At 44.3% G+C, this 21,753-nt stretch overlaps 1 protein-coding gene across 2 annotated transcripts in view; it reads right to left on the reverse strand.

The window, feature by feature from the left end:
* filip1l (filamin A interacting protein 1-like) overlaps nucleotides 1–21,753 on the reverse strand; it is a 78,684-nt gene that overhangs the window by 29,579 nt on the left and 27,352 nt on the right. For both annotated transcript variants that reach the window (XM_080834834.1, XM_080834833.1), the window contains exons 3-4: nucleotides 20,872–21,042; nucleotides 19,999–20,177 (exon numbers count right to left, since the gene is read on the reverse strand). In XM_080834834.1, coding sequence (XP_080690960.1) covers nucleotides 19,999–20,177; nucleotides 20,872–21,042 — 350 coding nt within the window. The remainder of the gene's footprint in view (nucleotides 1–19,998; nucleotides 20,178–20,871; nucleotides 21,043–21,753) is intronic.

Raw genomic sequence — 21,753 nt, forward strand, 5'->3', positions numbered from 1 at the left:
GCATGCTGTTGTATCATCTCCAAACACTGGCCCATGACTCTTTGTCAGCGGAAATGGGCTCCTAATCCACTCATTCTTTTGCGACTGCATTTTTGGAAAACTCTGCAGGCTCTGTCCCCCTATTAAGGGTGAATAAGTCCCCCGTGACTCAACATCATCAGAAAAATATTTCCACACAGCCCTGACAGAGAGGGGACTCTTCTCCCTCCCTCCCTCCCTCCCTCCCTCTCTCTCTCTCTCTCTCTCTCTCTCTCTCTCTCTCTGTTTACAGGGAAATGCTCTATTAATAGGAGTGGATATTTAGTTTTTCTGGCTTTTTGGGATGAATGTTTGTTCTGAGAAGCCCAATTCTTGAGCAATGTCATTAAGAAGTGTACACAGAAAGTGGTGCTCTCAACAGGAGATGATGGGTGGGTGGTCGGTGTTATGTAGATTCTATGGAAGTCAATTTGTATGTGTTTATGTGTGTGTGCGTGTGTGTAAGTGCGTGTATGACTGAACGTGTACGCATCTGTGTGTCTTTGTCTGTGTTTATGTGTGTGTGCGTGTGTAAGTGCGTGTATGACTGAACGTGTACGCATCTGTGTGTCTTTGTCTGCGTTTATGTGTGTGTGCGTGTGTAAGTGCGTGTATGACTGAACGTGTACGCATCTGTGTGTCTTTGTCTGTGTTTGGGCATTAGTGAAGATTCACACACGTCATCCGAATCCGCATCAGTGTGTGCATGTGGAGAAGGAGACTCTATAAGGACCCACAGCGATAACTCACTGGTGGGAAGACATAACGATGAGCTTTGTCTTTCCAGTGAGAGACATGACCTCAGTCGTAGAGCCACCCACACTGCAGTTCACTGATCCTTCCTCTTCTTTTTAAGGTGTGGTGTTATGAACTAGAGGCCATTTCAGAGTATTTGCCGGCTAATGACCCTCCTTGGGGGAGAAGCCAAACTTTGATTTGTTCGATGATTACACCGTCTGGGATTGTGCACATGGGTGGGGGCTAGACGTGGTGTCGGAGATGCAGTCGGAGTCGGAGTGTAGGTAGACATATGTGCACGGGAGGGCGGGGTGAAGGGGGAGAGGTGAAGGCTTGGGCTTGTCATCCAGTCATGCGCTGCGTTAGTAGTGTGTGGACCATGGAGGACCCGAGGGCCCCGCCCTGCGACAGCAGATAAAGACACTCACACACCCCTTCTGTCAAACCCAGGAATGTAAATGATAGGGATTTCAGCACGCAGCCAAACAACACTTGCTAGACTGCACTCCCCCCCCCCGTTCTACTATGTCTTTTTGTTCTTATTTTGTCTTTTTAATTTCTCTGCATTTGTCCTGCGGTTGGTGTTTAGGCTAGGCCTGACTTGAGGTTGGCTGTCTGATGACATCATTTTAAGTTCGGAAGGGAGGGCTGGGTGGGTTTTTTCTTTTTCATGGAGGGTGGTGCGGTGGTGTTGGGGTGGGGGGGGGGGGGGGGAGGGTGGGGGGCGTTGCAGTGGTTCGTGGTGATGGCTGGGGGGGAAGGAGGATGCTGGAAGAGATTCATGCTATTGTCTCTGTTTCCTGTGCTGGGCTGGGCTGGGCCTGGCTGGGGAGCGTTGGCTGGGTGTCTGCTTGCTCTGGGGCCTTTTTTGGCAGCGCCTCTTCACCTCTTCTCTGCACATATGAGTCTGGCCTCACCTCAGCGTGGGGTGTGTAATCATGACAAACTAGGCAAGTGGGACGGCAGCAGGGACCTTGATAGGATGTGTGCAGTGCTTTCTGCACGTACCACTCCAAAGTGGGTGATCGATGTGTGTGTGTGTGTGTGTGTGTGTGTGTGTGTGTGTGTGTGTGTGTGTGTGTGTGTGTGTGTGTGTGTGTGTGTGTGTGTGTGTGTGTGTGTGTGTGTGTGTGCGCATGTGAGTGAATGTGTTGTGTATTGGTGTGTGTGTGTGTGTGTGTGTGTGTGTGTGTCTGTGGACATTTTGATTGGTCTCTTGGCTCCTTGTGCATGCAATATGTTTCTCTCGAGGCCCGAGTCTCGCACACACTCATTTACACTCACACCTACACACACTGCACGTGCGCGCACGTGCATACACACTTTTGCCTGTGCGCCAGAGGTTTGAGCAATGTCATCGTCTGGACTGATAGTGCTCTCACCTTAACAAGCAGCAAAGAACAGATGGTGTGGATCTGCTCATCACCGTGGTGTGAGGGCCTATCTGTCTCTATCTCTTTATCTCTCTCTCTCTCTCTCTCTCTCTCTCTCTCTCTCTCTCTCTCTCTCTCTCTCTCTCTCTCTCTCTCTGGGCTGTTGATTTTTTTTTTTCTTGTTTGGATAACTTTGCTTGCCTGCTTGTGTGGCTGTAAGGTGAACATGAGGCAGTGTCAGGGCAGGAGATAGAGACAGTCAAGGAGAGTGCATCTGTGTCTTAATAACTGATCTCCGAAAAAAAGAGAGAGAGAAAGAAAGAAGGAATGAAATGAATAGGAAAATAAATAAATATAGACATACATATATTTACACATCTACGTATATGGGCCATTCTACCGAATTGGTGCAAAGTCAGGTCGGAAATATTTGGATTTTTTTTATGTTTTATTCCCAAAACTTTGTCCGTATGTATATTGTACCATATCTAAAGTACACTTATCTAGTAAAAGAACAGTCAATTTTTATATTGTATTTTCAGAATGTGTTGGAATGTTTTTCCTCTTCCAAAAATTGTCACTACCGAAACATCACATTTACTATAGTAAAAAAGTATTATTATTGACCTGTTCAGATTGTGTTTCCTTCCCTTCTCTGAAGAGTATTTTTACAAATATTTCTTGAAGGTTTTCACAATGAAATCCATAAAAATGAATTTTTTACCAAATTTTCAAGTTCAATTTATACAATTCATCAAAATCTAAGTGCAATATTTCTTTGTAAAATGCTAAATACTGATCATATTGATTCCAGAGTTGTTCATTGATGAAATTGAACATACATTAATCCAATCAGTATCATAACATTTTAGTTGATTACTCAATATACTTAATTTTTTACAAAACATCCTGTGTTTCGGTAGTGCTGCACTGTTTCGGTAGTGACATCCAGTGTTTCGGTAGTGACTGCACTGTTGGATGGATGTTCATTTCTCTCCCAAAATCTTCCAAAAGGTGCTCTGGGCCGCCCTTTAGTCCACACAACACATTTATTTAAAAATTATGGGATTGAACTACTTACCAATTCATTTTGTTACTACCGAAATCATCTGGTCACTACCATATGTTTCGGTAGTGACTGTTTCGGTAGTGACAATTCTAGCTAACTTTAAGCATAAATAAAGAATTCTAACAAGCACACGGCATGCAAACACATCTTTGAAGAGGTGAACACACATACAAACATAAGATTTTCCATGAAACCCCAAAAGGTTTACTTAATTGAAGAAAACATGCGTTTCGGTAGTGACAATTCTTAAGGTTACACGTCGATTTTCAGACTTTGGAACACATTTATATAAAAACTATGGGATTTAGCTACTTACCATTCAACCATGAGGGTCAGAGATGCAGTGTCACTGCATGGTCAAAAATGCAGAGTTGTGGCTAAAACACAGGCTCAGCCAATGGACTAAAACTCTTGTGTTTCGGTAGTGACATGAAAACTAGGGACATGATTTTTTGAGTATAGAAAATTGATTTAAAAATTAAACCCACAATAAATCTAAATATTCCAAGTTCTGTTTCAACCCAATCATAAAGATCTTTGAAATTAAATCATTGAAAAAAATCTAAAAAAATTGAAAAGTGTTATTTAAAGGCATTGAAATTTAGATGTCAGGGTTGGGGACAGCTACTTCCCAATAGAAAGTACCCTATAAATGATGATTTTGTATATATTTAGCTTATCACTATCTCATGTAATGCATTGGGTTTATATAGACCATAACATTTTCTAATTAAATATATATGCCTAAATACCTAATTGTTTTGTAAATAGTTTTTATTGTTGAGGGACTGCATATTACACGAATTCGGTAGAATGGCCCATATACACACATAGACAGAAAGAAAGAAAGAGAGAAAGAAAGAAAGGAGAGTGAAAAGGCTGATGTTGTGGGTCACCAAGGCATGGAGAACCTTTGAATTAAATGCCAAAAACATTTATGGAAGAGTTAAACACTCTGCCAATGGTATGGACATGTTTTGGTATTTGGGTCATAAAGAACATATGGAGGGATGAAACTACTACTGCAAAAGCCTACCCTGCCAGTCTAACCCCACTGGCTAGCATGAGTATCAATCAGTCATGCCACATAAAGACGTTACACTCAATATGAGGTGTTCTTCCGCAACAAAACTGCCAAAAAAACATGTTTATAAGAATTTACTGGAAATTCTCCCTGGTAAAAGTATAATGACACAAAGATGCTTGTAGAGCCATGTCTATGTAGTACTTACAGCGTGGCCATCTTTGCCTAACCTTTCATTGTGGGTAAATGGAGGGGCGGGGGGTTATTAGAATGATGTTGCTTTTGAATGCTAACGTCATGCTGTGGCATCTGAAGAGTTTGGTTGGTCTGGGGCAATGCAGTCGCTCCGCCCTATCTGATATTTCCATGTTATTTTGGGTAATCATAAAACTGAAGGTAATTTATAGCCTCTTGAAACATGAGCTCATAATCTGCTTTGTTATAAATATGAGTGTACGTACTTTCTGCAGTGAGGTCATGCCATACTTAAATTGAATTAGAGATCTCAGTAAGGGCAATGTTTTTCTTGCACTTAAAAAAAAAAAATGTAATTCTCAAGTGCGCGCTTGCCTAACTCATAGGGTGAACTGTTGATTCCCATGCACACACACACACACACAAACACACACACACACACACACACACACACACACACACACACACAGACACACACACACACACACACATACACACACACACACACACACACACACACACACACACACACACACACACAGGTAATGCATTACATCAGTAGGACCGAGCGAAGGGTACATGAATCATCAAGAAGAGACTGACAAACACCAGTCAAAAAAGAAGAAGGAGAAGAAGAGGTGGATTAAGAGAAGAAGAAACGACAGTGATGTCAACTTCAATTTTGACCTTCAAATTGATTTGAATTGAAATAAATACATGGAATAGACATAAATACACAGATGATGAGGAGTAACAGTGAAGTGACAGTGAAGTAGGTGTCAAAGGTAATGATGTTGACAATAACAACGGCAACAACAACAACAACAACAACAGCAGCGTAAACAGCATGCTTACAGGCATGAACTGAGCCATGAACAGCCAGGTTTAATAACACCCCAGTCTCCCATTCCTCTCCTCTCGTTTGGCCAAACTCCAGCACCACATACTGGGAGGCTCAGTCCTCTCCTCAGCTCCTCTGCTCGCAATCTTCTACTCCTCCAGGAGCACAGAGAAACATGCAGGTCAAGGCACTGACTGATTGTGTTTTAATGGAGAAAGAGAGACACTTAGGGATAGGAAGTGAGTGAATGAGTGCATGCAGGTATTTAATGCATTTGTCATTGTGCATGTGTGTTTGTGTGTGTGTGTGTGTGTGTGTGTGTGTGTGTGTGTGTGTGTGTGTGTGTGTGTGTGTGTGTGTGTGTGTGTGTGTGTGTGTGTGTGTGTGTGTGTGTGTGTGTGTGTGTGTGTGTGTGTGTGTGTGTGTGTGTGTGTGTGTGTGTGTGTGCGTGCGTGCGTGCGTGCGTGTGTGTGTGTGTCTCTATTTGATTCATGCGTTGCTATCAGAGGTGAAATACTGCAGATAGCTCCACACCCATTTGGACGGTAACAGCTCATTAGTACTCTGCTTGTCAAACGGGCTGCTTTGTATAATAGGCAATCTGGCCAATTTTTTATCCCACACCTCTCTCAGTTCAGGAGGCCATTAGAAAATATGTTTAAATTTAGGTTGATGGGAAAAAAGTACAGAACGCGACAGGAGTGAAGCAGGCACTTTTGTGAATTGCAATGATATTTACAGAAGGGCTGATAGGGTGTTTCATAGCTTTGGCAAGGATTACAGATGGACAGCTACAGTTTTTTCACAGGTAATTAAACTGAAATATGTTATTTTAATCAAATTCAAAAAAGAGAATCAATTACCAAGAATACATTTTTGGTCCTTATTAAAGTGACATACATTACTTTGATACATAAAATGCAAATTACTGGCAATGACTTCACTGCCTGGGTTAACCCAAAGCATCTTAGTCATTTTCCTGTCACCGGAGGTTAGGCGAAAACATTTTACTAATGCAGCCAAGTGAGAAGAGAAAGGAGGGTGAAAGCGTTGAGAAATAAACTCTTTCATATTTCATAAAGTTGCTCATATTATTTGGAGTCATCTTCGGGCACAGAGCCAGGCATTCCTTGATAAAGGATCAGTGTCAAATGGAGACTTGTCTTCACTCTGACACTGATGGTTCCCAGCTCACTGAGCCAACTGTGCTGAGCTTTCTCCAGGTCGATGAGTCTCGTTCATGGCTCACTTAGTTTCAGAGCCTGTTTTGAGTAAACTGTGAGTAATGAAATGTAGACAGTGACATTACAGTGAGAATCACCTCAGTGCCTTGAAGACCTCCTCTCTTGTGTCCCCTAAGACATTAGTCCTGTCCATCATGGCACCTTGACCTTCTGTACTTATTGGAGAAGAAAAGAAGAAGAAATGATGGACTTTATCACTGATGGACTAAAAATTATTTGAGGGAGATAGAAGGGAGAGTTGGGGCAAGGAGTGCTGTATTGTGGATAGAAGATAAAAGATTCTGTTTCACCATCCCAATTATCCGGCGGTGAGAGCTAATCTTACTCTGTCCTCCACAACCACATTTTTTTCTTGTTTCTGTGTCTGTTAATGTTGCAACTCACTCTAGATTCCACAGCCATAGGGGCTGTTATGTGATGGAAAGGCCATGGGTTTTACTTAGTGTGATAGGAAATATGCCACATAATAATTGTGTTACACTGAAAAACAATAGTCTTCATCTCCCCTAGGGAAATTATTAAAGCCTAATCTTTGCTTTGGCACATGGAAACAAGAATCTGTTCGCCAGTTTGCCTTATAATGCACGTCTGAACCGTTACTGTTGAAAGAATCAGCCCTGTGTATGTAGACACACAGAATATTTGGAAGAACTGGGCACTTCATGAATAATTATGCATACAAGAAACGTGCTCTGGGAAGACGCCCAAACCTGAGAGTTTAACTGAGGAGTTATTTTTCTCTTAATGATGGCAGCAAAGTGCTTTTACTGTAAAGTCTTTGACTGTATTTACTGGGTGGTGCAGCTCTTATACTGTATGTGGTGATGTTCTGTTTTTCTTCTGAGGGTCTCTTGCACGCTGTAATTAGTCGATTGAGCCATTAGGATAGACGATATCTCTTTAAACCAACCCAGCGCTGGTCAGATCTCAGAATTCCTCTCATAAAATGACTGGATTTAGTCTAATGCCATGCCAGACTCCTTCATGCGATTTGAATTACATTTCTGTGATGTTCTCCAAGAAGCCTGGTGGGCTTGTAAAAACACAAACTGTTTGATTTAGCACTTTTGCACCCAGCCTGCAGGGCTTTGCTGACAAGCCATGCATTTGAGTAGGCTTTCTCATTCTGTGGATGTTTGAAACACATTTTCTGCAGCCACTGATCTGGGGACAGATGATAAGCTCTGATCATGTTTCAAAGAGTTGTCTAATTGGCCCGACGGTAAAACATATAAAACATCAAATGTGCCACCACCGTGTCTTTTTCTAAACATAAGATAGAGGAGCATGGAAGAGACGAGTATGTAGTACTTACATATCCTGCGATGAATATGCTTTCAGTGATGTACTTTCAACCAGACCACTCGCAGGGTATATATTGCCTTAGACTTTGGCATGAGAGTCTTTATTCCATTAATCACCTCAAGAATCCCAATGTGGGCCAAGCTCCGAAAGGGAGGAGGGGAGAATTAAAATACGACTGTGGCTCTTTCTCACTGCTTGTAACATACCACAAAAAGGCCAAGGATGTAACAGGGCATGGTGGTCCTTGTGAAAGTATGCTCTCCTCTGTTCCGCTGCCTCTTGCCAAATAGTTTGGTTTCTTTTTTCGCCACCGTTGTTTCGCAAATCAGCACGGGCAAACCTTTGTGTCTACCTCTGACATCTTTTTATGAGCATTCTCATCTCATCTCATCTTCAGTCTTGTCCGTATTGAACAGTGGCTTTAGTTGCCCTTGTGTTTTTCTATTAGTTAGCCATTAGTCCCTTTCTGTCATGTCAGGTCTCATCAAAATGCGGTAGAAAGTGTTTATTTACGTAGTTAGATAACAACCAAAATCATTCAAATGATGTTTACTCAAAGAGCTGCTTTCATGTCACTGAGGAGGGAAAAACAACAAAAGAACGAGGGCACGGTTTTTGACCACTCTGTGGTATCTGCGTCAGCCGCATTCCGTCAGGGAAAAGTAAATTGAACTGTTCTCTCATAAATGTTTGTAATTAACGGTTCCCACCTCAAAATTAGTCTTTCCTAACACTTCTCACAAGTTACAAGCTCCATTTCCAATTTTATATGCCACTCATTAAACTGAAGCCTTGCAGAAGCTCAGAGAGTGCCACAAACCTCTTGTGTACTGATGGGATGCTCGACTGAAAATAGCCTCTATATTTTTCACCTTATGGGCAGCAAGTGCTCCTAGAAGCCAATGCATCGGGAATGTTTATGTGAAATAAATTATAGATAGTTTAATGGTACAGCACTATTAATAGTTTATGTGCCCTCAGTCAGTTTAGATGGTACAAAGGAGAAAGTTGTGAACCCAAGACTCGGTAAGGTTTAAAAGCCCTGGAGGATGGTCATTTTATTTCTGGAGGTAATGGCTACCAGAACAGAGTAAGCCATTTTTTGGGGAAAACATCTTTCACCAAACCCCATTAGACCTTCCTTCGTCGCCAACTCGCATTTAAAGTGCAGAAAATCCCAAACATGGATGTTGGTCTGATGCTGCTCATATTACTTGGCAGGCCTATCAATCTGTCTGTCACTCAGTGCTAAGATGCATTTTTATGATTATGTCGCGCTGTAAGTCAAAAGATCTCTTTATTTCCTTATCGTGCAATCGCCCTTGGCTCAGAGCGCAAGAAACGGAGCACCACACTCGACTCTGGTGTTTGCACAATTGGCACGGGACCGCCCCTGAGCAAGCATTCGGGACTGATAAGTGATGCTAGCTGGCAGCTCTGAGCCATTTCCTTCCCCCACCCTATCTTACCCATGTATCTTGACACGATTTTGGCGGCCAGCACATTCGCCCGTCACATTATTCAGATGCAGCTGCTGCCAGCCTCAAGGACATTGCGTCCAAGTTCACACTGTCATTTCCTTCCAGTCTGACCAGAACCACAACAGCGAGAGGGGAAAAAATAAAAATAATAAAAGCTTACATTTCCTTTTCCATGTTCGGCCAAGCCATAATTCAAGCAAAGAACCCACTCAACAACTATTTGGTGCGGGGTGAATGGGAGAATCTCTGTGAGCTGGTAAAACTATCCCCTACAGGTAATTCTTTGCATTTTTGGATGTTCCTCGTTGCTATTCAATCTGTTTCACCTCGTAGTGGCAAACTTGGCCTCAGTTGTTCTCATCTCAATTGAGAGAAGGGGAAATAAGTCTCTCCTGTTCAGAGGAGGTTGCCTGCAGTCTACTATTAGCCTTTATAGATTTAATGTCTGCCTGTGTTATATTGGCCAACATGTCCTCTCCAAAAGCCCCAAACGTTTACAAGCATCCTGGCGACTGAAACATGAGGATCTTTCTCTCTGACCTCCTGTAGCTCCTCACAGACTGCAAAGCAGCATTTCCTCCATCTGCCTCCAGGAGACTGAGAGCACAGCGTCTTTACATTTACATCGTTTAATTAAGCAGATAATGAAATACAAAATGACTAACCAGAGAGGTACAACAATCAGCTTAAGTAGGTAAGCTAGGAGTACTGATGAGAGTAAGCACCACCAAACTAGTTCTAGTCAGCCTGACAAGTGCTAGGCCCTGTGCCTGCCTGGGAAATACTCCACTTTTGCCAGAAGAAGCAATAAAAAAAACCTGCATCAAAACACTGACTGACTATTGTGCAATGGCTATTTTCCCCTCTGACATATTGGGAACCACGCTAAGCTAATCCAGTTTCTCAGGCCCCACCTATTGCTGGTGCAGTGTTTTGGATTGCGTCTCAGACAGCAGCCCAGTTTGTTCATCACAGCTTGTTTAGGGTTCCTGCAGCAGCTCCTCTCCCACACTACCACACTACAGTTTCAACCATATTTTTCCTCCCATGCTTCTACGCTATGACTGTGGGTTTGGCCCGGCACAAACCGCTTAACAGTACATACTTGTCTTTTTTTTTTTTTTCATAGTTAAACTAGCAAAACTGAAGAAAAAAAAATGATCGTAGAAGGTCGACCGCATTGACCTCCACTTAGTCAGAAAAAAATAAAGTAGCTTTTAAGCAAAATTACAGCCTGACAACTGCAGGACATAGTGAAGCTTGCACGCAAGGATTCCATATTCATCAACGCAGGACGTAGTGTAGATGCTTATTAGTTGGGCCGAATGTTCCGAGGCGCACCAGCATGTAAAGCCGAGGGATTCCCGGAGAAACTGCGGTGATCGTTAGAGTGTATAAACAGACTGAGCAACTGTGACACATCATGCCAACAGGGCTAGTGCAGCTTAGACAACAAGGCTACAGTCTCCCCCCCTCAGTCTGTCTCTGTCTCTCTGTGTCTGTCTCACCAATACTCTCTCACCCACTCTCTCACATGCTCTCTCACCCACTCTCTCACCCACTCTCTCACCCACTGTCTCACCCACTGTCTCACCCACTCTCTCACCCACTGTCTCACCCACTCTCTCACCCACTCTCTCACCCACTCTCTCACCCACTCTCTCACCCTCTCTCTCACCCACTCTCTCACCCACTCTCTCACCCTCTCTCTCACCCAGTCTCTCACCCTCTCTCTCACCCACTGTCTCACCCACTCTCTCACCCACTCTCTCACCCACTCTCTCACCCACTGTCTCACCCACTGTCTCACCCACTCTCTCACCCACTCTCTCACCCACTGTCTCACCCACTCTCTCACCCACTCTCTCACCCACTCTCTCACCCACTCTCACCCACTCTCTCACCCACTCTCACCCACTCTCTCACCCACTCTCTCACCCACTCTCTCACCCAGTCTCTCACCCACTCTCTCACCCATGCTCTCTCACCCACTCTCTCACCCATTGTCTCACCCACTGTCTCACCCACTCTCTCACCCACTCTCTCACCCATGCTCTTTCACTCACTCTCTCCCACTCTCACCCACTCTCTCACCCATGCTGTGAACACTGCCCGTAATACTAGGGCTAGTGGCCGGGGTCACAGTTCCCTCCATCCCTGCTCACCACCATCTTCCTCATGGAGTCGCCATGCAGTCTGATAGGCAGGACAGATTGCTTTTAGATCCCAGGGTACTCCTTATAAGGCATTTCCCCATTAAGAGAAAAAGGGGGGAAAAATTAAAAAAGAAATCGTTGGAGAGTTGGGGAATGCATGCTGTCACGTATGCAAGTGTGTGCTCTGAGGCTTTGGTGGCTAATCGCAGCATTCTGTCAGAGATATGTCATCTCATTACACAGCGTGCTGATGGGACCCGGGATCTTACTGCAACACATTGGCAACCGAGACCGAGAAGTCGCCACAGTTTTATGGAGAAAATTGCCTTAACATGTGATGTAATGGCTTCATATCTTTTGTCATATTCTCATTCAGGTGCCAAGTGATGCAATAATTGTAAAGCATTCAAAATCCCCATACTATAAAGTACTACATTATACTGTGCTGTTGATTTTAGTAATAACTGAGACAATGTGGATTGTATGTATTATGCATACCTTCCCAGATATATTCCACTGTAGTATCAGTTTATCCTGTAGTATCAATTTGCAGAAAAACATTTCATAAAAGAAACATTGACTACATTTTAGCAACATGAGACAAATAGGCTACATTGCAATTTGCTTTGTACTTGTTATCGTTATTTTACTTATTCAGTTTTGACATATTGATGAATAGAACCAGATATCTTCGACAATATGTGACAATGTCACTGCAGGTTTTGCAATAATTAAACCACTGGAGAGTCCCTGAGACCATGAATAACTCATTAAAGCACGTTTTTGACGGAGCACGTTGTGACCAAAGTTGCACTGTTATCATTTCTTTCCCTGCCTACTGTGTTTGATTGGTTTCAGGGTGCAGAGAGAAGTGGGACAACTCTGTCACTATCTGGCAGAGAAGAACCGGCGGTTGGCACACGCCCCGCACGTTAGGTCACTATCAGGAAGTGGCTCATTTTTTCCTATCACGGCGTGGCTGATGGCATAGCAGAGTGACAGAGATGAAGAGGAGGAGAGGGAGAGAGAGAGAGAGAGAGAGAGAGAGTTTGTGTGTTTTGAGGGTTAAGACCTGGATACGTTTCAGAGCCCCATCTTTTTTTCGTTTGCACGGCTGTTGGAGTGAGATAAATCTCATCAAAGGGACCAGTGAATGTGAATCACTCCGGAGAAACCCACAAGATATTTTTAACATTAACCAAGGAGTCTGTGGCAACAACAAGGACAAGTTCTCCAGAAATGAGTCAGAGAAGACTGTTGTACACTGCCAATACAACTGAACAGCAGACAGTTCTATTCTGTAAATGTACAATAGCATAACATGTGGATATACTACTGTAGTTGCATGTATAGGTTGTCCTCTGCATATAAGATTACGTCTTAACACTCTAAGGTCCAAGGCCTTTTAGACTTTTCTAAGTTTACTGACATGCCTTGATGTTTTTGTACATTTTGCTTAACTAAAAACATTGATGCACAAATGGAATATATGATTCTATTCTAGAAGACCTCAGCAAAAATATTAGAACAGGATTCAATGTTTCCGTGGTTGTTCTTTTTATGTCTCTAAGACGAAAACTAAAAAAAAAAAAATATCCCGGACGAGGGATATAGACCTTTTAGTGTTAAGTCTTAAGTATTATTATTATTATAATTTGCCGAAGGATTATATTGAAAAGGTAATTCATTTAAGAAACAAGAGCCCTGAGACAATGCTTGTCCCCAATGCTTTCAAGAAAAGCAAAAATGCCAGAGAAATGCATTGACGCATCTGACACTGACCACCTCTGTGCTGCAGCCTGCTAGGCATCCATGTTGTGTGTATGTTCAGAGGAAGTTGGTGAATGTGTCACGGCTGTGTGATTCATAAACTGAGCCCGAGATCCTGTGGCGGGGCTTCGGAGCGAAACGGCGCGTTTCAGATGTGCTCATCCGCTCGTCGACGGCCCGCTAGAAGCACAGAGATTCTCACCACTTCTCTCTCGTTTAACCCCCTCGTCACTCGCACGGCCTTTCACTTGGGAGAAGCCAGTTGAAATTCAATACAGTGTGACTGAAGCATTGTAGACAGCAGCAGTCAGCCTAGTCTGATATAATATACTTTTCGTATAAATTCTACCTCCTTGAGTTTTTAAAAACTGTAAAAGCAAATGAAGTAACATATATTTCAGTTTCCAACACAGATGTGTGTGCACCTCTCATCTTATCTTCCCCTCGTGTTGAGAACAAGAATGCGTGTGTGTGCATACTGTGCTAATCGTATGAGTGATAGATTAGATAGACGAGCCCTTCAAGTCCAGGTGTGGCGGGACTGTAGGTGCACTCTACCCCATGAGGGGCCCGGAGTCTCGTTTGTCAACGTGGGGACAATTTACGAGCGCAGGGCCCTTCCCCTCTCTGTGAGCTTACAGGAAAAACATCCCAGGGATGTGCAGGGGACAAGACGCGTGGAGGAGAACTCCAGAGTCCTGCTGCAGCTTGCCCTGCGGCGTCACTTACTCAGAACAAACCACTTCCTAAACGTCCAAAAGATTGGGTTCTGTTGTGTAACTGTCTGACCTCTGATCCACGGTTGAACATATTACAGAAGGACCTGTGCTGAATGTGAATAACAATACATTTGTACAGCGGACTTGGGCAGCGTACGATGAACAACCTCCAAAAATGTGAACTTAACCATGATAGCTATGAGGCAGTCCTGCTAGCAGTTTTGTCTCATCCGTCAAGTTAGGTCATCACAGTTAAGAATCAGCCAGGTTTTCTGTCTCACTCTCCTGACAGTGCTTGACAGACACTAGAACATATTGACGTTATTCAATGAGGAAAGCAGAGGCAGGCGGTGTGTGGGAACAGGCTTGTGCAGCACACTGTCTCTGAGGGTCACTGATATTATCATGATCCTTGTCAACTCTGTGGCTAAGATGGCAAACTCCCTCTGAGGGGCCCCTGTGTCTGTGTGTGTGTGTGTGTGTGTGTGTGTGTGTCTGTGTGTGTGTGTGTGTGTGTGTGTGTGTGTGTGTGTGTGTGTGTGTGTTTGTGTGTGTGTGTGTGTGTGTGTGTCTGTGTGTCTGTGTGTGTGTGTGTGTGTGTGTGTGTGTGTGTGTGTGTGTGTGTGTGTGTGTGTGTCTGTGTCTGTGTCTGTGTCTGTGTCTGTGTCTGTGTCTGTCTGTGTGTGTGTGTGTGTGTGTGTGTATGTGTGTGTGTGTGTGTGTGTGTGTGTGTGTGTGTGTGTGTGTGTGTGTGTGTATGTGTGTGTGTGTGTGTGTGTGTGTGTGTGTGTGTGTGTGTGTGTGTGTGTGTGTGTGTGTGTATATGTGTGTGTGTGTGTGTGTGTGTGTGTGTGACAGAGATTTATGTATGTACTGTATGTGGATGTGTGCTTTTTTTTGTCTGTTGCAATCTAGCCTTTCACATACCTCAAGGTATGCCAAAAAACGTTCTCATTCCTTCATCAATACATCCAGGAGAAGGAACAGAGAGTATAGTAGCATACACTCTCTCTCCTTCACATGGATGCTTTCTGGACCATGCACAGAACAACACCTGATAGTTATCCTAAAGCTCCTCTAGTCTCCACCAGCTGAGTCACTGGCTGGCACTGCCCACGGTGACTATGCGTAAACAGTCATATTCAGGGCTGGACTGAGTTTCAACTTGAAGGTAAGAGCTATCCACACCAATACCTGCGTCTGAAAGCTTTTTTTTTTTTTTTTATCTCTGGCCATTTGTTCAACAACAAACTAGCTCCAGGTTTGTCTTGTGGGGGTTTGTTGAGTTACTGTACGCTGTATGTCGAGGAATGCTGGAGTGAAGGAAATGGGGTCAGTGATGCTGGTGGAGGAGGTGAGGCTGAAGCTGAAGTTGGGGGGGGGGGGGGAAGCGAAGTGGCTGTAAAACACTAACCCGCGCTGGTCCACCGAACCTTGAAAAGAACCGAACGTCCTCGATGTAACATGTGTGTGAGGGAGCAGCGGCGGCGGCGGCGGCCCCCTTTCTCTCGGCAACATCTGGTGAGAGTTAGGGGGCCGGCTGCTCCAGGCTCTCACTGCTCCCCCCCCCCCGAACCCCCTCCACACTTTAGCCTCATACAGTGTGCAGTGAGGTCATCAGTCCTGGACGCAGCTTTGATGGCCAATTAATCAGAGTGGGCTGCTTGACCTCCTCCACTTTCACATGCTTTCTGGGCCTTCTAGGGAGAAGAGTATGGGGTAGGGGGGACTGGGGCTGTACTCAAAGAGAGGGGGAGAGAGAGAGAGAGATAGACAGAGAGAAAGAGCAAGATCTGCTGTGTGTGTGTGAGAGAGAGAGAGAGAGAGAGAGAGAGGGAAAGAAAGAGAGAGATCTAGTGTCTGCTCCCAAATCCTGCTACACATAGCCCTCAAACTATGTAATCTCGGTTCCCGTGTGCCAGGACCAAGAAAGGAAGTGATTACATCCTGCTACAATGCAACGTACAACAATGGATTAACGAGCATGAAATTAAAAACCGGTGCTGCACAGTACTCTTCAAATGGGCTCCATCTCCACAGGCTCACTTGCTTTGATAACAAGGACGGTTACTGTTGCTCCCCTTCAAACGGGTGATAAGTGGTCGTCCAGTGTTGTGCTTCCTGAGGTTTGGTGTTTTCTTGGCCCCATTTAGTTTTTTTTTTTTTCATTTTCACCGTGGAACTCCTTTGACATGCTTTGGAACGTCTGACTGCCGAACGAACAGTGTGGAACAGAACAGTAGAGTGATTTTTTTCGGCCTTAACCGGTGGTCCACTACTGTTATGAATGGGTTTTGAATTTGTTCAAGACTAAAGTCCTTTGTGGTTGTGCTTTTGCAGAGAGTAGGTTTTTCAGGTCAAAGCCTTTTTCAAACGTTTAATTTGTTTATGACAGTTTTGCAGCTGAGTAACTGCAGATGACACATGAAAAGGCCTATATAAAGGAAAGTTTATCTCAAATATGTATAAGCTTGGCCAACAACACACTTTAGTGCCGTCTTATCCTTAACATAATACCCAGAGATGATGGTTTATGTCAGGCAAATGTTAATGATTGTAGGTCAAATGAAGAACCGTTAAAAAGAGGTTTGATGAGAGTCTCTTGTGAGTCTACAGTTAGTAAAATAAATACGGAATTTACTCTAATTTCCCCCACATTTCCCAAAGTGTACACACAAACAACAGCTACAGAGGGAACAAAATACTTTTTTTCGGGAGGGGGGGGGGGCGCGCATCAGGTTACACATTTCTTGAACGTAAAGTACTACAGTGCACTCCAAGTCCACTCTGCTGTCTCCGCGTCTGGAACGAGGAAAGACGACACACAAATTACAGCAGTTGTGCCGCTGTGTACTCTGCGGTTCTGGCCAGCATGTGAAGCACGGCCAAAACTTGGACGTCCTTCTGGCAAAGGTCTTGGCGCAAACTCTGCCGGTTTCCACGGCAACCTGACGTCTCTGCATGCCCCGCCGTAAATTATTAATGTTGTGGGACATTGTGTTGTCTCCTCTCCCAGCGACTCTCTCTAGTAAAAATCTATAAATCAATCGTTTCCTTTTTATTTCTTTCTTTGTCATGTAATTAACGTGACCCTTTGGTCACCAGGACTGTTATTCATGGCAGTTGCTCCTTCCTGACACGCTTGCTGATCGAGCACAGCGTGAGGATCACGAGCGGGCCAAGGCAAATATGCCGTGCAATTCCGATAACAAGATCATCACAATTAGGCCACTTCCAGGGGACTCCACTTGCCAGGTAGGATGTTACATGGAAATCATCAGAGATAAGTGGCCTAAGTCAACGTGTCTGGTGTCCCAGATGATCATAGTAAACAAAAAAGTAGCAGAGTTGTACTTGTTTGCTTATCGATGATAGTTCAGAGAAGGTTAGGACCCATAACTGCATCTACAGACATGGATAACATTCTAAAATCCTGTCAGGACTCCCATTGCCATGATTGCTCTCCTCCTTGATGTCCTGGGTTCAGGCATTTGACATTGCCATATAAAGACAATAATACAGTGTGTGTGTGTGTGTGTGTATGTGTGTGTGTGTGTGTGTGTGTATGTGTGTGTGTGTGTGTGTGTGTGTATGTGTGTGTGTGTGTGTGTGTGTGTGTGTGTGTGTGTGTGTGTGTGTGTGTGTGTGTGTGTGTGTGTGTATGTGTGTGTGTGTGTGTGTGTGTGTATGTGTGTGTGTGTGTGTGTGTGTGTGTGTGTGTGTGTGTGTGTGTGTGTGTGTGTGTGTGTGTGTGTGTGTGTATGTGTGTGTGTGTGTGTGTGTGTGTGTTTGACATTGCCATATAAAGACATTACTGAGGCACGGAGAGAATGCCAGAGTATGTGTTTGTTGGGTTTTCATTTTTTTCTCTCTCTCTCTCTCTTTCAGGATTTTCTCTTTTTTTTCCAGAGCAAGTTTCATTCCGAGCCAAGTCATCATGTTACACTCCAGTCATCCAGAATGGCCGGCTCCACATCCCTTCTTGTTCCTTTTTTTTTGCTAGAGACACACTTGACATGTTTGAGTTATCACCAAATTAATGCTTTTAATGAGGAATTTCTACATCCCTCTGTGACTGTGGCAATATGTGTGGCTTGTGTTGTTTTCATTACGTTTCTTTTTTAACGCTGTTTTGAACTGTACTCCAGAGTTCTGTCCATGTTCGAATCCTTGAAGTTATGTTTTCACTTTATAGCCAACATCATAGATTTGGACGCTAAAGGGGGATGATGAAAAGCTGGAATGAACTATGTGTTTTTGTGAAGGGAAACAGAAGAACGAATAGTTAGGCTTTTTTTTCTACTTCTCCTGCATCACTTTGTTACATTCCTCAGGAACCTCTCAATTCTGATTGCTGTGAAATCCAGAAAGTGAGAGAGGTCCGCTTTGGAAAAGGGAGCCAGTACGAGACCCCTGCCAAGAGAGCCAGCAACATGTTTCGACATAGCCCGGGGATACAATGCAGCCGGCCCGAATCGTACCCAAGATATTTATACTTCATGGCACCGTGTTCCTGCCACACTTATCTGGGCTCAGGGTGCTGAACCTCTATAGCTGCAGTACGGTCACTGCATTTAGAAACTCGATGGTTTCACAGTCTGGTTTTAGGGACGAGGATTTATTTTTGGTGTGCAGATGTCGTGCAAGATAGCAGCTGTAACCTGATGATACGTAACAAATTAGCTGCCTGTAACAACCCGAACACTGTTGTGGCACCCAATTTAAGAGTGCTATGTTGGGGCGCACAGACTCTTTGATCTAATCCTGGAAATCGATAGTAAAGCTTCAAAGTGCAGGTCGTGCTTGTACAAATATAGAACGCGCGATTGAAATGATCGAGGACATGATAAAATGTAAATAGAATTATACCGTCGGCCGAAGTGTGCCAATCCAGAAAACGTTCACACTTTGATCCTACATGAAAAATGTTGACAGTTGATGAAATGCCAAGGAGTGTGAGTCAGCACATCAAGATAATCAAGATAAAAAAGCACCCCTAAAATTATTATTAGATTTGTGACTTATTTATCTGCCATGATGGGCAAGGCATACCAGGCAGAGGCAGGGCTGATTGCCATAGCCCTCCACCCACCAAGCCTCCGTGACAACTCTGGATTTCCACAGAATTAATGTTATGGTGGACACCATTTGTCACGACGTAATCCCTCGGCCCGGAAGCCAACCAGACCTGCAGGCTTCATGTCAAAATGATCCTCAACAGGAACGGACAAGTGAACCTCTCAATGTCTGGCTCATCTCTCATGGGTCAAGAGTGGAGGGGGGGGGGGGGGGGGGGGTGGGGGGAACAAAAAAAGCTCCCACAGATATTCACACTCTAACACCAGCCAGCAACACATACCAGCCCACAAACCCTAATGATCTGAGAAACTCTCTGCACTATTTCAAATCCAGTGCAGACCAAACTGTTTCAAGTGTTATAACAATGACCCCATGCATGCACTATAAAAAAACTATTTGACATCGGTCGATGATTAAGCGCGGGCACCATGGTGCTCAAAAGGTCCCATTGTGCTCTTTTGGGCCAGAACCATATGTCGTCTAAATATTTAGTCTGAGTTGTCCTCTTTGATGGTGGTTTGTTGTAAAGTGTTTGAAAGAGTCCGATGTGTCTCATACATGTCCAGATATGATGCTGAGATACCAACTGATTTGGAATGGAAAAGAACAGACCGAAAAAGAACTATAGAGCAGAACTTCTGAGAATGTGCATCAGAACCTTGCCATGAACCCTAAGTTAAAGCATTTCAGTGTCCAACATTGCCACAGAGGCTGGATGGCTGCGTTCAGTGCAGAGACTGCCCGTTTGGTTAAACTCAGTTATAATGAAAACAAATCACATCTCATACGCTCAAGAAAATTAGTTCCAGTTGAATTTCAGGGATACTTGTTCAACCAAAATTCAGTTGTTGTTTTTTTTAAAGCCTGATGCACATTCTGAAAAGTGCCTTTCTGAGAATACCCACCGTGTGTAGCACCATGTATCATTACCCAGATTAATAATACACCACAACATTGACTCGTGGTTTGGCCATTTGGCCACTGACCTTTCCCTGTCCTGTTCCAGCAGGTTGGTGAACTCGTCGCTCTTCTTCATGAACTCACTGTGGTTCATCTTCTCGTCCTCCATCTTGTAGATGGTCTGCTTGTGAGACTGCTCCACTATGAGCAGCTGCTCCAGCATGCGTCGGTACGTCTCTCTCTGCTTCTCCACCAGCTTGTCCAGCTGAGAAACAGACAAGTAAGATGGTTTGGTGATGAATACATTGGACTAGATAATCATTTCTTAGTTGAATAGTCTCTTTTGAGAGGCAGATATCAACTTTACTACTGTATACTTTTACTGTTGTGGAGTTTTCAGTACACTGCAACTCAGTGACATAGGCCCAATGCATCATCGAATTTTCTTAAGGTGTACATCATTATATCTATGTGAATCCAAGCTGACTGTCAACCTTATACATGGTTATTGCTCATATCTTAAAGAAGCATTCCTTATGCTAAAACTAACGAAATCTCTTGAAATGTGCTGACTTTGACATTATGACAAACTAGGTACTCAACAACTGTCCTAACACAGTCAAACATCAAGCAAGTGCAACACAAGACAAAGCAAGACGGCAAATAAGCTGCTTACTAGTTCGGCAGACAGTAGGAAGCCGGGCGGCGTCAGGCAATCCTACATTTAGCAGTTATAAGCCTATGGACCCTGGTATGGCAATGGCACGGAGGCGATTCTCCATATTAAAAGTCATTGTAGCGCCCCAATTTTTTTCAAGCTGTTATTTTAAGGTAAAGCTGCTTATCCTAACCCTAATCCTGAAGTATAATTGTCGCATACTGTTACTTTAATCCCTGTCATCGTGCGACTTGTGTGTGTGTGTGTTGACGATGTTGCCTCTCAGGATCACCCTCCTCACCTCAACCATGGGCTTCTCGTAGATGTCATCCTGCCATCCATCCCCTTTCTGTATGGCGTCTCTCTGCAAGGCCTGGAGCACCTTCTGTGGGGTCACGAATCCGTATTTGCCCTCCAACACCGCAAGGTCGATCTTGTCAGCCTTTAGTACTGTGATCACCTCATCTCGAGCCTGCGGTGAGAGCCGGGAGGGGTGGGCAACGAGTCAGAGACAGTTTTCTCTCTTTTTACAGCAGATTGATGGGTTCGTGTTAGAAAGGCATGCGAGTGAGTGGGGCAGGGGTGTAAGTTATTAGTAGGCTACGCGCTCGGCTGACACTTTACAGTGCCCATTTTTAGAAGCGTGCATAGCAGTTCATTTATGCAATGGTTGGGCGGCGTGCGTCATTAACTCTGAATGGGTTTGCATCATGGCAGGTTAACGGTGAGCCGCTGCCTGCCAAACTTTCCAAACCCCTTTCTGTCACTTTTCTAACAAGCCGTCACGCTCTTCAGAGGTGAAATAAACAAGCAAGTCAACCGTAAAATGCTTAGCATGCTCGCTTGTGAAAAGGCTCCACTTCTAAATGTGACCAATTTAAGGCCGCTCTTTTATACATACGCACCTCTCCTTGACTTTCCTCTCTCACGCACACTCGCCTTGTTTTATAAACTATGTTCCTCTCCGTCTTCAGCTCTCTGTCACTCACTCTCTTTCCCACCCTCCCTTACTCTCTGCCTCCCTCTCTCTTTCACTCAATCTCTCTCTATCCCACTCTTGCTCCCTTTCTCTCCATATTACCCCCCCCCCCCCCTCCCCCCCTCTCCAGCATGTCATGCTCCATCAGGTGTCCATGGGGGAGAGGGATGTTCTGCTGAGCTGGACAGGGTCATCCAGGCCTGG

This window comes from Sprattus sprattus (genome assembly GCF_963457725.1).
Source record: "Sprattus sprattus genome assembly, chromosome: 3".
Taxonomy (NCBI): domain Eukaryota; kingdom Metazoa; phylum Chordata; class Actinopteri; order Clupeiformes; family Clupeidae; genus Sprattus; species Sprattus sprattus.